Raw genomic sequence first — 16,511 nt, 5'->3', positions numbered from 1 at the left:
CCTCCCCAGGCCTGTGCTTGGCAGGGGGGCTGGGGAAGGGGGTACAGGGCCTACCCCTCAACCGCTCTCCCCCCTGCCCCCCTTTATTTCCTGGCACCCCCAAGTGACCCAGCCACCCCTCTGCCCCTGGCTACCCGCCCGGCCCTGCTAAGAACAAAACACTCCGTGGGCCCTTACCCGGGAGTCTCCCGGCCCCCCGATTTGTGACCCTTGCCCGGGTGTCTCTCAACCCCCAGACCCACTCCCCCCCACTGCAGTGGTGCTCGAACCACCTGCCCTCCACAATAGGACAGAGAGGGAGCCCGAGACAGACAGAAGGAGCGTGCGCTCCTTGGATCCCTGTGGGGAGAGGTGGTTGGCGATGATTTATTAGCCAGACAAGAATCAACAAACAAGTTCTAACATCTGTTCTCGCCAAACCATTCCTCAGACAACAGCAGCATTGGACCAGGGCCCAGACCTCAAAGGCTCAGAGGGCCAAGGAAATCAGACTCCAGGAGAAGCCAGGCAGCGGGAGGCAGCGGGCGGCAGCGGCCGCCCTTGCCCAGCGGCCTCGCCCACTTCCGCAGAGGACCACGGATCACTGAGATCACCGAGCCACCAGATTCTCAAGGACTCTGGGGAGGGAACCAGTGGGTGTGCCCCTACGAGGAAGGGACTTCGCCATCTGCTCCTCTGAACTCCAGGCTTCTTTGCAGGGTGGAGGGGGGCAGACCTGTCCAGGGAACACGGCTAAGCTGCGATTTGGGGGAGGGAGCCGGCACCCGGGCCCCCATGCAGTGGAATTCTCAGAAGTAGCCAGCTTTCCCATCTGAGGAAATCTCTGACATTTCCTGTGGAAAAGAGTTAGTGCACGTGGGGTAAGAAACAGAGTGCAAAACGGGGTAAGTAGGAAGCCTGGGTTCTGGGCCTTGGCCTTGGCCAAGTCGCTATCCCTCTCTGGCTTTGTCTCCTCATCTGCGCAGTGAGGAACTTGGCCCAGATTTGTAAGGGCAGAGGAGACACTGCTCCTGCCTCCCTGCCCGTAGCAGACGTCACTAATCAATCACGGTGCCCTTTTCTGCTGAGTGCAGATCTGACCTTAGCATCCTTCCCAACGTGGTGCCCTAGGCAGCCACGACCAATGGATTGCAGTTGGCATGCAAGATGACACCATTCTGCCACCTTTGCGATAGATGATGGCTGAGGCCCTTTCTGGCTCTGATCGCCCACAGTGTGTTCCGTGCACACTTCCTGAGAAGGTGCCCCGCCTGCAAAGGTCTCTGGACCTGGGGTCCCGGGTTGTCCTCCCCCGGCGCAGACTCACCGGGCTACTGAGGAGGCCCCAGGGGAAGCAACGCCTGGCTTCTGTCCTCCGTCCTCTGTCTAGAAAGCTTGTGGGGGAGGGTGTGCCCCCAGCGGGGCAGGGTCTGGTGGGGCACGAAAGGGCCTTGTCCGGTCACAGAGTTCTCAGAATGCAGTCGCTGGCCGGCTGGATTCTGCGGAGAAAAGGGCGATCCCAAGGTCACACCCTCTACCCTCCGCCTCTCAGGCTCACCTGAAGCCTCCAGGGCTATCGTCTGGTCGTCTGGTCGGAACAGATGTCGGCCTGCGGAGAAGAGGCTCTCACCCCCTCTCATTCCTTCAGCAACCATTTCCTGAGCACCTGCTCTGTGCCAGGCACTGTGCTGGGAACTCAGGACACAGCTGAGTGAGTCCCAGCCCCTGCCCTCAGGGAGCGTGCACTCTGCGGGGGGAAGAGGGGAGACAGCGTCCCAGGTGATGAGTGGCAGGTGCTGGGAGGCACAGTGGATGCCTCTGTAGTGGGGTCAGGGAAGTGCGTAGGAGGCAGCAGGCCAGCTGGCCGGAAGGATGACTAGGTCTGAGGCGGGAATAGCTCTGGAGGTCCGCAGCAGCTGGCGGGAAGGCTGAGGAGGAGGTCCCCTGTTCCGCCAGTGTGGAGGGCCACACGGACTGATTAAGCAAGACCCTTCTGGCTTCCTTGGGGCAGAGTGGATCGGAAGTGGCGGGGTTGGGGGTTAGACCAGTTAAGAAGCTCTTGGAAGATCGTGATGAGGGGTGATGGGGCTGAAACTGGGGAAAGGGACCCAGCAGGAATCCGTGGCTTATGAGGAGTAGTGGCGTGGAGGGGGTGTCTAGGGAAGCCCTGGGATCCTGGCCTGGACAGTCGGGTGGCTGGAGGGTCATCGGTCCGATGGGAAGTACAGGAGGGCCAATCTGGGGAGAAGGGTGAGAGCCGGTTGCTATGCTGAGTTCAGGAGGCCGTGGGGCTCTTGGGGGCTGAGCAGGAGCACCCCTCGCGGGGCATGCGGGGGGGGGGGGTACAGGCTCAAGGGCTGAGGCAGGCCTGGGGCACCAGCAGGGAGGGTGGGGAGGGGCCTGTGGAGGGGGCAGAGGCCCAGGAAGAGGGTGGGAGTGGCCGGAAGGTCTAACACCGCCCTGGACTGAGACCCCTGAGACCCCGAGAGAAGGCAGCGAGGCGGGGGAGGGAGGAGGGAGGGGGGGGGGGTGGAGGGGCAGGGGTGCAGGTGGCTCTCCCCAGAGCTCCCTCTGAATTGACACCAGGGACTCAGAATGGCAGGGCTGGGGTTGGGGGGAGGGAGCCAGGGCCCAAGAGGCCCGAGTTCCAACCAGGATGATGGGATGATGGGAGTCAAGATTCGGGGCACAGTGGGGAACACGTGGGAGGCACTGGGTGGGCGAGACAGGCAGGCTGGGGGGGGCGGGGGGCGGGAAGGCTGAGGCGGGGCCTGAGCCCCTATTTCCTCCGAGAAGTGGAGGGGTTGACAAAGGGGACGGCGTCCAGGCAGGAGCCACTTCTGGGCCTGGGAAAGGGCCGCTGGCAGCCCCAGCCTCTGCCTTTCCCCCGTCGCCTGAGGCCTCTGACTTCACCCTGACCCCGGCATCCACCTGAGGACCTTTGCCACCGTCCTGAGTCTGGTCTTCGGGCGCCCCCGCCCCCTGCGGCCCGCCTTCTCCGGGCACCCCTTTACCTGGTTTCGGGGAACAGGCCTGGAGCGGCACTTCCGCAGGGCAGGGTGCTCGAGGGCGCAGGGCGGGCCCCCAGCCCCCGGCGCCAGCTGCACCTCCACCTCGGCATAGACGTTGCCGGGGGCCTCCCCGGGGCTCCCCCGGCCCATGGCGTAGAAGGCGATGGGTTCGTCAGGCTCGTGGTAGATGCGGTTGGAGGGCTTGGGGGGCGGGGCCGGGCGGGGCCTCGGAGCCGGGCTTGTGTAGACTTCGGGGGGCAGCTGAGGCTTGGCGGGCACGGGAGGCTTGGGCCTGGGCGGCTGGGGAGGCTGGGAGAGAAGGCCAGGCCGCGGTGGGGTGGGATGGGGGGAGGGGGCGTTAGAGCAACCCAGGCGGGCGGAGGCTGGGGCCCGAGTCCCAGCCTGGGCCCTGCAGGCCCCGCCCACGGCCGCGGGCCCCGCCCACAGGCCCCGCCCCCACGCCGCTCCCTTCCCTTGCCCCCAACCCCCCTTTCTCTGGGGCACCCCTCCAGCGCAGTACCTCCTTCTGCTCCCCGGCGCCCTCCTTCTGCGTGGGGCCTGCGTTCAGCGACTTTTTGAGGATGGTGCTGTACTGAGGGTGGATTTTTGTTCGGGAGTCTGACATTTCAAGGCTTAGGGAAAGTCCTGCAGGCTCAGGAGTCTGCTGGGAAAGAAGGAGACCTCAGGGACTCGGTGCCGGAGGGATGGCGGGCTGGCGGGTGGGCAGGTGCTAGTGGAGGATGGGGGGGGGAGGGGCACAGAAATCTGGGGTGGCTGGGTTCCCTGGGTGAGGAACAGGGAATGGAGATGGCAAGGGGTCCAACAGGGGGAAAGTAGCTTTGGTCACGGGTTGTATCTGGCATTGACGTTAACTCTGCCTGGAACGCAGGGCCAGGCCCGTCTCCATTTGTGCCTGTGGTTGCAAAAATGCAACAAGGCTTTACAAGTCTTTAGCCTGAAAATTTCCAGCCCGGGGACAGATCTCCAAGACTGCCATGCCTGTGTTTATTCTGCAGGTGTCAGAGGAGTACTTTATGGAGGTTTAAGCTATGTATTTTAGGGGCAGGGAGACCGCCTCCAGGGAGAGGCGTCTTACTGTGGGAAGGTTCCCTCCCATGGCAGCTGTGCTTTAGCTCAGCAATTCAGCCCTGGGTTCCGAAGAGCCCGGGCTCTCCTCATGCCCACGGCTTTGAGAGGCTTAGGCCACAGCTTGTCTCATGCTTCTGCGACCCGCCAAGTGCGTGTTCAAACGCTGCACGCTTCAAGGATCCACATCAGAATCCCCCTTCCCTGCCTCAGCCCCCTCCTCTCTCTGCATTCCCTTTATGACTAAAAAGCGGCACCCCCCCCCCCCCCCCGCTGCTGGGACAGCATTTTGGGAGCCAGCACCCCCCACACCTAATGGAGCACAGGCCTTGCTCCTTCCACTGCCTCAGCATCTCCGCATGTGCACCCCTCTCTGCATGCCGCGGCCACTCACCAGCTCCGGCCTCCTAGGTCCTGCCCTGTCTCATCTTGCCCTGCTAACCCATTCTTCTCTCTGAGGGCAGCCGGAGCTAAAGAAGTCCCCCCGGGGCAATCCTTTGGTGGCCACCGCGTCACTCCCAGATAAAGTCCAAAGTCCAGAGAACGGGAGTGCCGGTGGGCGGTTCGGTTCGTAGAGCTCTGCCTTTGGCTCCTCAGCTTCCGCTGGCTCCCTCACCTCCAGACTTCCCTGCACCCCGTTCCCACTGCTGGGGGTCACGGCCTCCGCCATTCCCCGTGAAGCTCCACACAGGACTCGACCGCCCGGTGCAGGCCCATGGGGCACATTTCCTTGAACTGACTCCAGTCGGGGCCCCGAGAAACTGTGTCCAGGCCACCAGGGAGCTCCTTCTGACTAAGTCCAGTGGTCAACATGGGACCCACCTGCACGGCTCTTCCTTGAGACGTTCTCTTTGCTTGGCCCCCAGTGCATCACACGCCCCTGGTCCCCCCACCCCCCCGCCCCCCGTCTCTCCATCTCAATTTTCTTTGTAGCTTTGCCCTCATTTGTGCAAGCTCTAAGTGCTGGAGACTTGGTATTCCTTTCTTTTCCACCTCTGCTCATTCTCTAGTGAGATTTCACCCTTCCTGACGGCTTTATTTATTTATTTTAATATTGAAAACATTTATTTCTGGGGCGCCTGGGGGGCTCAGTCAGTTGAGCGTCCGACTTCGGCTCCGGTCATGATCTCGAGATCTGTGGGGTCGAGCCCTGCGTCGGTCTCTGCGCTGAGCCTGGAGGCTGCTTCGTATTCTGTGTTTGTGTCTCTCTCTCTCTCTCTCTGCCCCTCCCCTCCTCTCTCTTTCTCAAGGAAATAAACATTAAAAAAATAATAATAAAACGTTTAATTCTTTTGAGAGAGTGAGCAAGCATGCGAGTGCCAGCGGGGAGAGGCAGAGAGAGGGAGAGAGAATCTCAGGCAGGCTCCACCCTGTCACTACAAGCCTGACTCAGGCTTGATCTCAGTGACTCCGTGAGATCGTGACTTGAGCTGAAATCAAAGAGTTGGACGCCTAACCTCCTGAGCCACCCAGGCGCCCCCTGAAGGCTTTTTGAATCGGTCCTTCTAGATGCTGATGAATCCCAGGTGTTTCTCTCCAGCCCAGACCTCTGTCGCAAACTCTGGACCCACGCATTTCAACCACCTACTCGGTATCCCCATTTTTTTAAGTTTTTTAAAAAAATGTTTAATGTTTATTTTTGAGAGAGAGAGAGAATGTGAACGGCGGAGGGGCAGACAGAGAGGAAGACGTAGAATTTGAAGCAGGTTCTAGAATACCCCGAATACCGCCCCCCCCAAACTTGCCAACTCCTCAGGTTGTAACTGTTCGGTGCCACCTCACCTCTCTCAGCATAAAATCCGAAATCCGTATGAGAGTCTGCAGGGCCCCTTCTTTCACTTCTCTGGTCTCACCTCCTACCTCTCTGACTGTTCTCACTCTTCCTCACACACATCAGGCACCCTCCTACCTCAGGGCCTTTGCACCTGCTGTTCCTTCTGCCTAGCATGTTTTCCCTCTAGTTGTCTGCGTGGCTCCTTCCCTTACTTCATCCAGGCCCCATTCAAATGTCCCCTTACCAGAGCCGCCTGACCTGATGTCCCTCTGTAAAATAGCCCCACCCTGTTACGCCCTGTCTTTTTTTTTTTAATAAAAAAATTATTCATGTGTATTTTTTTTTTTTTCGAGAGAGAGAGACCGAAAGAGGGGTAGAGAGAGAGGGAGACACAGAATCCGAAGCAGGCTGTGGGCTCCGAGCTGTCAGCCCAGAGCCTGACACGGGGCTCAAACCCACAAACCGCGAGATCATGACCTGAGCCCAAGTTGGACGCTTAACCGACTGAGCCCCCCAGGTCCCCCTGCTGCTTGTCTTCTTGGCATGCATTTCTCCTACTGGACATATTATGGATGATCTGTTTCTCTGTCCTATGTGATGACTATCTCCTCGCTAGACCGGAAGTTCCAGAAGGCAGGGCCGTTTTGGTCACTTTGTTTCTGCTGGATTTTTCTGCTGGGTTCCCGGTGCCCAGGCCGTGGCCTGGCACACGGTGGTCCCCAGAACTGCCTGAGCCCCCTCAGGGAGGCACTCCCTGACACGGTCCCCCCCCAAGTGAGCCCAGGATCACCCCACTCTGCATGTCCCCTCTCATCGCACCCGATTGCTGTGCTGTAGCCGTCTTTGCTGCTGCTAAGTGAGCTTTGTGGGTTTGAGGCCCTTCTGCCTTGCCCATGGTTCTATTTTCAGGGCCTGTCAGCAGCTGGTGCAAGCCAGGAGCTCAGTAAATAGGCCCTTGACAACACCAAGGACCCCTGTGCCTGCTGTCCTCAGGGACCCTCCTCCAGCACTCATCCTTCTCCAAGGGATTCCCCAGGACGCATGTGGGCAAGGGACCTATGGCTGGGTCGTGGGTCCCGAGGAGGCGGCTCCTGCAGCCTGGGTCCCCCGGGGCCAGGGTCGGGGCGTACCTGGCGGGCCAGGGGTTCGCTGAGCGTCTCCCCGTAGGGGCTGAGCGGGCACACGGTGTAGTGTCGCAGCAGGTCCGGCAGCCGTGCGTGGGCGCTGTCCTCGCCCAGCACCACGTGGCGCCCGTCCCCGAGCTGGGACAGCAGGAAGTGGCGGCAGCAAGTCCGGCTCCTGGCGGGTGCCCGTGGGGTCAGAGCCACCCAGGCCCGGCCTCCCGCCCCTGCCCTCTCCGTCCGACCCGCTCACCCAGCCCGCCCCGCCCCCGCCGAAGCCCCGCCTCTGGGCCACCTGGCGCGAACCCTGCCCTTCACCTGTAAGTCAGCACAAAGGTCACGGCGCTCTCGCTGAACCGCACCAAGTAGCATCCCTCAGGCTTGGGCTCCAGCAGCCTCTCGGCCTCCCTGTGGGCGATGGGGGAGACGCTCCTCAGCCTCACACCTGTCTCTGGCTCTCGAGGGCGACCCCAGCCCCCAGCCAAGCAGGCGGAAGTGGCGGGAGAAGGGTGCAGGTGGCAGAGAGGACGCGGCTCTGCTCCCACGCGCCGGGGACCGGAGAAAACAGGCCGTCCCGCCCGGGGCAGGGGGGTGGGGCGGTGGGGGAGGGAACTCCCGGCCCTGCATCCTCCTCAGGCCTCACCCTGGAGGGCAGCCTGGAGGCGCTGGGGTGGGTGGTAACAGACTTGTAGGTTTCAATGTTTTTTTTAATGTTTATTTTTGAGAGAGAGAGAGAGAGAGAGAGAGAGCGCGCGAGCGCCTGCACGAGTGGGGGAGGGGCAGAGAGAGAGGGAGACACAGGCTGAAGTAGGCTCCAGGCTCTGAGCTGTCAGCACAGAGCCTGATGCGGGGCTTGAACTCATGAGCCATGGTGACCTGAGCCCAAGTCAGATGGTTAACCGACTGAGTCACCCAGGCGCCCCCAGACTTGTAGATTTCAGGAGTCACCAGCTGAACTGGAGGAGGCCCCCAAAGATGCAGGAGAGGCAAAGTTGAGAAACTGAGGAAGGGAGGGGCTGGGGGGGAGAGAAGGCAAAGTTGAGAAACTGAGGAGGGAGGGTCTGGGGGGGGGAGAGAAGGCAGAACAGGGGCTGGAGAGGCTGAGACCCTGGGAGACAGTGGTGGGGGCGGGGGGTGGGGAACCACGAGGGCAGGAGGCTGAGGCACAAAGTGGGGGGGGGCTGCAGCCTCTCCAGTGACACCCCCCCTCCCAGGACAGATGCCCTAGAGAATGGCCTGGGAGCCTCCAGGACTCGTCCGTGGACTTGTAGCCTCCACGGACTCCCGACCGCCCGGGGCCCGGCGCACGTCCCGCGCGTCTCTGGGCCGGTTTCCTCCCCGTGACTCACCTCCGGGTGATGAAGCCATGGAACCAGGGGGGGGCTGCCCCGCGCTGCAGGAGCCAGTGGGCCTGGGTCTTCTGGAACCAAGCCCGGGTCTCGGCCTGCAGGGACTGGCCGCCTTCCCCAGGCACCTCTTCAGCCTTCTCAGTGTCTGGGCTGGAGGTAGGCCCTGGGGGTTGAGGACAGGCCTGGAACAGGGGAAAGTTCAAGGAGGACGAAGTAGCCGCGATTAGTGGGCTTTCTCCTGACTCCAGGCCAGCTGCCACTTTCTCATCCTCACCCCTGCTCTCTATCCCCGCTGCCTATTTTATGCTATGATTGCCCAGAAAGTGCTTCTCAAGGCCTAGCGTAACACTCTCCTTCAGCAACACCTGCTTTGGTTTCCAGAGGGTCTCCTTCCCCTTCCCTCCGGCCCTGAGGGCCTCTCATCCAGTAGCTGGGAGCTGACAGATTGTGCATAAGTGGATGTGAGACCTTCGAGAAGACCAGGAAGTCATTCCCTGGCCCCTGGGATGAAAGGAGGTGATGCTGCGGGCCAACCCAGAGGATGGGAGGAGGGAGGGCTCGGCCTCCTGCAGGAGGGGCTGGGCTGGTCCGCAGGGAGGATTTCCTAATGTCCTGGTGGGTGAGAGGGACTGAGACAGAGATGCGCCGGGCGGACGGACGGAGGCCACGGCCAGAGACACGGATGCCTGTTTCCGGGACTCGGTTCCCTGCACCCTGGCCCCCTGCGGACTCAGGCCGAGCTTCCCAGGGACAGAGGAACAGTGAGGGGGCAATATAGCGCATGAGCATGACGGAGGTGCTCCCCATCCCCTCTCCCTCCCCAGTCCATGGGTGGCCCCAGGTCACTGGGGGGATGGGAGCCGGTGAGGAAGATGTGTCCGCCTGGCTCCCACTCACCACGGCACGGACAGCGGGGACCCTGGGGCTGGGCTGGGCCTCCTCAGCCTTCGGGGCCCGGAGCCCGGGCCCCTGAGACACGCTCAGGCCGCAGCGGCTCCTGCGGGGCAATTCCACCCTCTGGAAGGTGTTGAAGGCAGCAGCAGGGGCTTCGCGACTTCCTGTTAGCGCAAAGAGGGAAGCTGGGGTTTCTCAGTGAGGGCCCTGCGTGCCTCTGACCAGGGATCTCAGGGATCTGGAGGACGGACGGGGACAGTCATGGGAGCAGAAATGCAGGCGGGACCACAGGGGGTCTCTGAGGTGGGGGAGGGGAGGGAGACAAGGAGGTGCCCACCGGCCAGGGAGACAGGACTGGGAAGCCAGGGGGCCTCCTGATGGTCCGGAAGTGCCACAGTGCTGGGTGGGGGGTGGCGCATCTCCTCAGGGCAGAGCCGTGTCTTTATGGCCCAGGACTGCCTGCCTCCTGGCCCGGGTTCTCCTCTGCACCCGTCCTCTCTAAGAAGCACCCCGTAGACGCTGCTACCTGGGTCCCCCTGGCTGAGTGGACTGGAGCCCCGGCCAAGGAGAGGGGGTTGTGGGCGCCCTGCCAGCCGGCCCTGCAGGTTCTGGCCTGGGGACAGCAGGGGTGAGGGGGTCTTGATGTCCCTCCCCCTCGCGGTCCCCGGCCTCGCACTTACCTTGGGGGCATATCTGGGCCAGAGGGGGCTCCATGGGGGCAGCCTGAGAAGGGAGCCCCCGGAGCACGGGATGTGTATGTGCTCCCTGGAGATGTGCACACTCAGCAACTCATCTCCGTCACCCGGCCCCCGACGGCAGGAAATGTCGCCTCACCCACAGCCCTAGCCCTGGCAGAGGACCCACGTCATGGAAAGCCGTAAGACACTTGTCCCTCCCCCGGAAGCCAGGCAGCTGAACCTGGTGGTGGTGTGGCGGTATTTGTGTCATTCTGGGCTTGGGTGTTGGGAAGTCCTTACTGTCGTCTGACCTTGAAACCGCCTGTTTCTTCCTCCACCCCCTCACTCCAGACTGGGACTCCCTTCTCTCTCTCTCTCTCTCTCTCTCTCTCTCTCTCTCTCTCTCCCTGTCTCTCTCTCAGCTTCTGTTACGAGCAGTGGCAATTGTGGATGTCAACCTCAGCAGGATAAGCTCTAATTAGGTGCCTGGGCTTTGGGCTCCTCGGAGGTTTGTACTCCGGAGTTTGCTCTCAGGACATATGAGTGGAGGGAGGCAGGGCTGCTACGGAAGGATGCGGGTCAGACTTCTGGAAGGACTTTCTGAGGTCATATGGAATCTGCGAGACCGGTGGTGGAGGGGAGGGGCCTGGCTTCACCTTCCAGCAGCTAATGAAGCTGGATTAGGGCCAGACCAGGCCGTCCTGGAGGAGGGAGGAAGACTTTTCCTCCAACTCCGCAGGTCGCGATTGGCGGCCACATTGTGAGCTGTTGTCTTAAACTCGCGCTGTGCCGACACCTCCTTCCACACCAGAGGACCAATCCCATTTCCCTCTCATTTGATCCTCAAAGGGACGGGGAATGTTATGCCCATTTTCCAGAACGGCAAACTGAGGCTCAGAGAAGCGCCGTGGCCAGATGTCTCAGAAGCTGGGATCAGAAACTAGATCTTCTTACCCATTTCGCCGCGGTTTAAGCCAACAGTCCCTGACTAAGTGCCAGGCACTGCTCCTGGGGCCAGGAACCCAGAGGGAAAAGAAGGATCTTGCCTCCAGAGGCCAGGTGGGGCGGACGGGCCTGCCAACAGATTCTTCTGGGGGCGAGAGACTGGCGTGCGACGGGTGCCCGGCCGGCCTGGTGCGTGTGTGTGCGGGGGGGGGGGGGGGGGGTCAGAAGAGGAGGAGGAGGAGCTGAGTCGTGGAGGGTGAGTGGGGGGACGAAGGTGGGCAGAGATGTTTCTAGAAGAGGCACGGGTGTGTGCGAATGCGTATAAGAAGGAAACGGCGAGGTGCGCGGGGCGGAGCGGGGGCTGGCTGGGCCCCCCCCCCCCCCCCCCCCCCGCAGCAGTTCGTGCCGCCGGATGAAATGCTGCCCTGTGCCCAGGAAGGAGTTTGGACACCCGGCCTGAAGCCAGAAGAGCTACTTGGCCAGCAGCTCTGGGCAGGGGCGCTGTCCCCGCAGTCCCCGCTGGCCCGCACAGGCACACACTCCAAGGCCTGCTCCCGTTCCTGAAACGCTATCGCCTTTCCCTCGGTCCCAGCCCCAGGGGTTGGGAGGGAGGCCGAGAGGTGCCCGAACGGCCTCTTCCCCAGACCCCTCACTTTGCCGTGATGACCGGGCGGTGGGGGCGAGTCCCGCACGACCCCGTCAAACGGCAGGGCTCTGCTCTGTGTCCCGCCGCGTGTCTGGAATTCTGCTCGGCACAGCCCAGTTCTGGAAACCCTGCCCCCCACTCCGGTGCGCTTTGTGATGATCGGAAGGGAAGCATTTTTCACCTCTCAAGTGGACTCACTCCCACGCTCTTTGGAGGCCTGGGCCCGGCTAGAGGCGCCGGCTGGTGGACGCAGGTGCAGCGGACCCAGCTCTGTCCAAATGCAGACCGGCCCCCGGGTGGGCCTCGACACTTGGTCGGCTAGACCGTGTCGGAAAAGCCTTAGCGTCTCTGAGGCTGTGACCGCCTCTCCCCTTTACCTGCGTCTCCTCGCCCACCCCCGCTCGCGCCTGGGTCAGCCTGGGCAAGTTGCTCGATCCCTCCAAGCTTTAGGTGCCTCATCTGGAAAATGGGGCAAGAAGACCTCTCTGGAAGGGTGGCCGTGGGATTTCATCAGTAAATGGGCACCGAGCCAGCAGTCGGTCTGTCTGATACGTAGGGGCCGCTCAAGTATTCCCTCCCTTCTTTCCTGCAGCTCCTGGCACTGTGATGGGCACTTCTGGCCACTGCCACGCCATGGCTGGGGCACAAGTTCAGACTTTAGGTCTCCCCCCCCCCAGCCGGGCTTGCGCTGGCGGGGGTCTGGGGACCACCGGGCAGATATCAGGAAGGGCTCAAGAACATGTGTGTTAGACAGTTTGTGTGTTGGGCCGCCCCCCCCGCCCCCCAGCCCCCAGATCCCTTTCTCTGAGGCCCCAGATGTATTAGTCTGGGCTGCCACAGTGAAACCCCAGTCTGGGGGGCATAACGACAGAAATATATTTTCTCACAATTCTGGAGTCTGGAATTCCAAGGTCAAGGTGCCAGCAGGGTTGATTTCTGATGAAAACCCTCTTCCTGGCTTGCAGATGTCTGCTTTCTCGCTGCGTCCTCACTTGGCTTTTCCTCTGTGCTCGTGCAGGGGTGGGGCTGGGGGAATATCTCGGCTGTCTCTTCCTCTTCTGATAAGGACGTCAGTGCTATCAAATCAGGACCCCACTCTTATGACCCCATTTGACCCTAATTCCTTCTTTAAAGGCTCTTTTTCTCAATACAGTAACAGGGGGTTAGGGCTTCAACATATGAATATTGACGGGACCCGATTTAGTCCATACACCAAATGTTAGCACCTGTCGTCTCCTCTCAAGGATCTTGCGTCCTAAGGTAGGTAGGACCTCAGAAGGGACTTGGTGATTCAGAGCATGTGCTGTGTGCTTCCCCCGGGACCTCAGGGGACAGAGCTGTACTCTGATGGGGTGACGGGAGTGGAGGCTAAGAGGGGGGAGTTCAGTTTGGGAGGCATCCGGGTTGGGCCATGATGAGAAGTCACAGGTGAATGCTCATACTACCCGAAGCGATCTATAGATTCCCTGTAGTCCCTATCAAAGTTCCAATGGCACTTTTCACAGAAATAGAACAAACAATTATAAAATCTGTGTGCAATCACCAAAGACACAGAATAGCCCAAGCAATCCTGAGAAAGAGCAAAGCCGTGTGCATCACGCTTCCTGGTTGCAAAATATAGCACAAAGCTATAGTAATCAAAACAGTATGGCGTCGGTGACACAGACACATAGGTCCATGGAACAGAATATAGAGCCCAGAAATAAACCCAGGCACATATGGTCAATTCATTTATGACAAAGGAGCCAAGAATATACCAATGGGGCAAGGGCAGTCTCTTCAATAAATGGTGCTGGGAAAACCGGACAGCCACATGCAAAAGAATAAAACTGAACGCTGACCTTACACCATAAACAAAAATTAACTCACAATGGAATAAAGACCTGAGATTAAAGGCATGAAGAAAACAGAGGTCGTAAGCTCCTTGACATCAGTCTTGGTGATGATTTTATGGATTTCACACCAAAAACAGAGGCAACAACAGGAAAAATAAAGAAATGGGACTGCATCAAACTAGAAAGCTTCTGTACAGCCGGAAACCACCAACACAATGAAAAGGTAACCTACTGAATGGGAGAAAACATTTGCAAATCCTATGTCTGGTAAGGGATTAGTATCTAAAATATATAAAGAACGCATAAAACCCAAACAGTCTGACTAGACTAAAACATGGGCAGAGGATCTGGATAAACATTTTCCCAAAGAAGACACACAGAAAGGTGCTCGATGTCACTAACCATCAGGGAAATGCAAATCAAAACCAACAGAGAGATGTCACCTCACACCCGTCAGAATGGCTGCTAATCATATAGACGAGAAATGACAAGTGTTGGCGAGGAGTGGAGAACCGGGAGCCCTCGTGTGCTGCTGGCGGGGATGTGAGTTGGTGCAGCCACTATGGAAGGTTCTCAGAAGATTAAAACTAGGACTACCATATGATCCAGCAGTCCCGCTTCTGGCATTTATCCCAAGGAAAGAACACACTAACCTGAAAAGACACCCGTACGGCGACGTTCACTGCAGCATCACTTACAATAGTCAAGGCCCGGAAGCAACCTAAATGTCCGTGGATGGGTGTGCCGTGCATACACAATGGAGTATTATGCAGCCATAAAAAGAAGGAAATCTTACCATTTGTAACAACGTGGGTGGACCTGGAGGGCATTAGGCTAAGTGAAATAAACCAGAGAAAGACAAACACTCTATGATCTCACTTTGTGTGGGATCTAAACAGAACAAAACAAACCTCAAACCTACAGACAGAACAGGTTGGTGCCTGGCAGAGGTGGGGGTTGGGCAAAACGACCAAGGGGGTCAAAAGGTACAAACTCCCAGTTGTAAAATAAGTAAGTCGTGAGGCTCCTGTACAGCATGGTGACTGTGGTTAATAACACTGTATCGTATATTAGAAAACTGCTACAAAAGTAGATCTTAAGAGTTCTCATCACCAGGTGCCTCCTTTAAGCCTCTGACTTTGGCTCAGGTCATGATCTCACAGTCCGTGAGTTCGAGCCCCGCATCTGGCTCTGTGCTGATGGCTCAGAGCCTGGAGGCTGCTTCGGATTCTGTGTCTCCCTCTCTCCCTGCCCCTCCCCTGCTCACCCTGTCTCTCTCTCTCAAAAATAAATAAAACATTAAAAAACAGGTCTCCTCGCTAGAAAAAGAAATTTGTAACTATGTGTGGGGATGGATGTTATTGTGGAGACCACTTTGCAATAGATACAGATACCAAATCATTACATTGTACACCTGCCGCTAATATAACGTTACATAATACATCTCAATAAGACAAGAAGTCATGAGGGGCACCTGGGTGGCTCAGTTGGTTGAGCCTCCGACTTCAGCTCAGGTCATGACCTCGCAGTGCATGGGTTCGAGCCCCGCGTCGGCTCTGTGCTGACAGCTTGAAGCTCAGAGCCTGGAGCCTGCTTCGGATTCTGTGTCTCCCTCTCTCTCTGCCCCTTCTCTGCTTGCACTGTGGCTCTCTCTCTCTCAAAAATACATAAACATGAAGGAAAAAGAAAAAAAGAGTCGGATGCTTAACTGGCTGAGCCACCCAGGCACCCCTGCCCTTAGCTGCTTTGTAAGTAAATCACCGAGTGTCTACCGAAAACTTATTCTGTGCTGGTGTGTGTGAGTTTCAGGGGCTACGGAGATAAGGAAGGCGGGGCAGGGGAGACACACAGGTAAACAAACCCGGGTGATTCAGGACACGGGAACTAACCAGGAAGCCAGGCATGGGGGGCGTGGGGGTGGGGTGGGGAGGCGTGGGCCATTCTGCCTGGTGCCAGGTTGCATGAGGCCAAGCGAGGCTTCAGGGAGGGGATGGTAGTTGAGAGAGTAGGTGTAGGGGTGAGCAGGTGATCCTCGGGATAGATGAGCAGGGATGGGTGGAGGAGGGTGGGGGAGCGAATGGGTGATGATGAGGGGCTTCGAGCTGTAGGGTCCTCTGGGGAGGGGCACGAGTGAGCGTGAATGAGCATGAAGGGAGTGGGAGAGCTGCCAGCCGGGGAGCTCCGTCTTGGCACTGGGGAGCCATGGGGGGAGTGGGAGGTCTGCTTCCAGCGCTCACATCGCCCCGTGACGGCTGTTCTGGGCCACTGCGTGCACTTGCCCCGTCCGGCACGATCCTCGACCCTCGGGGCGGGCCTGACTTTGCTCATCTTCGCGCTCCTTCACCCACCGCAGGCGGCCCGTCAACGGCTGTCCGGCATCTGCTAGGTGCTCGGGTGGTTTGGCACCTGCCGCCATTCCTGCCCGTGAGGAATTCCTGGTCGTCTTCCCCGGGGGCAGCGGGACACATCGGGAAACACGAGAATGGCTCGGACTTTGAATCCCAGTCTGGCCAGCTGTTGGCTGTGGGTCTTTGGGCAAGTTCCTTCACTTCCTCAGGCCTCAGTTTCCTTACCTGCAAGATGTCAGCCACAAAGTACGAAGCCCCCCAGAACGTTCCGTGTGTTAGAGTGCGTGCGGAGTGGAGGCGCGTAGGACGTGCTCAGTGCACTTGAGGAATGGTCGTCGGAGGGAGTAACAGCCGCCAAGGGCGCTGGCCACTCGCCTGTCTCCCAGCCCCACCCCTCCCTTGTTCTCTCCGCTCTGTGCGGTCAGGGCTTCGACTGCAAACTGCACTCCCGGGCTCCTTGCTGGTGGGCCTGTGCCAGGGCCACGGTGAGGTCTGCTGCCGGGGACAGGGGAGGACCCGCTCCTTCCTCTTTGCTTCTTTTTGAGGCTGCCCAGCACCGCCTCCCCCGAGAGCTGGATCCCACCTCTGAGCGTCCAGGCTCCGACAACCCCAGCCTCGCCCGCTCATTCTCACAGCCCGGAGGGGGAGCTGCTTCCTGCCTTATCCGTGTCGTTAGGTGCGTCCCCTCCCACAGCAGGAGGGTCCTCCGCCTGCCTTCAGGGATGCCTGTGGAAATCCACAGTGTGGTGTGTGTGTGTGTGTGTGTGTGTGTGTGTGTGTGTTCCCGAGGGACTGGCTCCTGACGCCCAGCACCGGGGTCGTGTGACAGCAGGTACAGGGCACACT

The 16,511-nt window shown here is 59.5% G+C and overlaps 1 protein-coding gene across 2 annotated transcripts; it reads right to left on the bottom strand.

Annotated features, from left to right (window-relative positions):
• Nucleotides 1-352: 352 nt before the first annotated feature.
• Nucleotides 353-10,208, bottom strand: SH2D2A (SH2 domain containing 2A). Of its 2 annotated transcripts, XM_042976714.1 has the most exons (10): nt 9,895-10,208; nt 9,218-9,378; nt 8,789-8,932; nt 8,321-8,502; nt 7,290-7,379; nt 6,981-7,149; nt 3,511-3,651; nt 2,994-3,299; nt 1,307-1,478; nt 353-833 (listed from the first exon to the last, which is right to left on the bottom strand). In XM_042976714.1, exons 1-9 carry the CDS (start codon nt 9,926-9,928, stop codon nt 1,311-1,313), a joined length of 1,395 nt encoding a protein of 464 aa, XP_042832648.1. In that variant the 5' UTR covers nt 9,929-10,208; the 3' UTR covers nt 353-833; nt 1,307-1,310. The 2 variants fall into 2 exon arrangements, with proteins under 2 accessions (XP_042832648.1, XP_042832650.1); XM_042976716.1 differs by lacking the exon at nt 8,789-8,932 and having other exon boundaries at nt 3,511-3,654.
• Nucleotides 10,209-16,511: the final 6,303 nt, after the last annotated feature.

Source organism: Panthera tigris, chromosome F3 (genome assembly GCF_018350195.1).
Source record: "Panthera tigris isolate Pti1 chromosome F3, P.tigris_Pti1_mat1.1, whole genome shotgun sequence".
Taxonomy (NCBI): domain Eukaryota; kingdom Metazoa; phylum Chordata; class Mammalia; order Carnivora; family Felidae; genus Panthera; species Panthera tigris.
The sequence above is the reverse complement of the archived record's forward strand: the minus strand, read 5'-3'. Positions and strand labels throughout refer to the sequence as shown.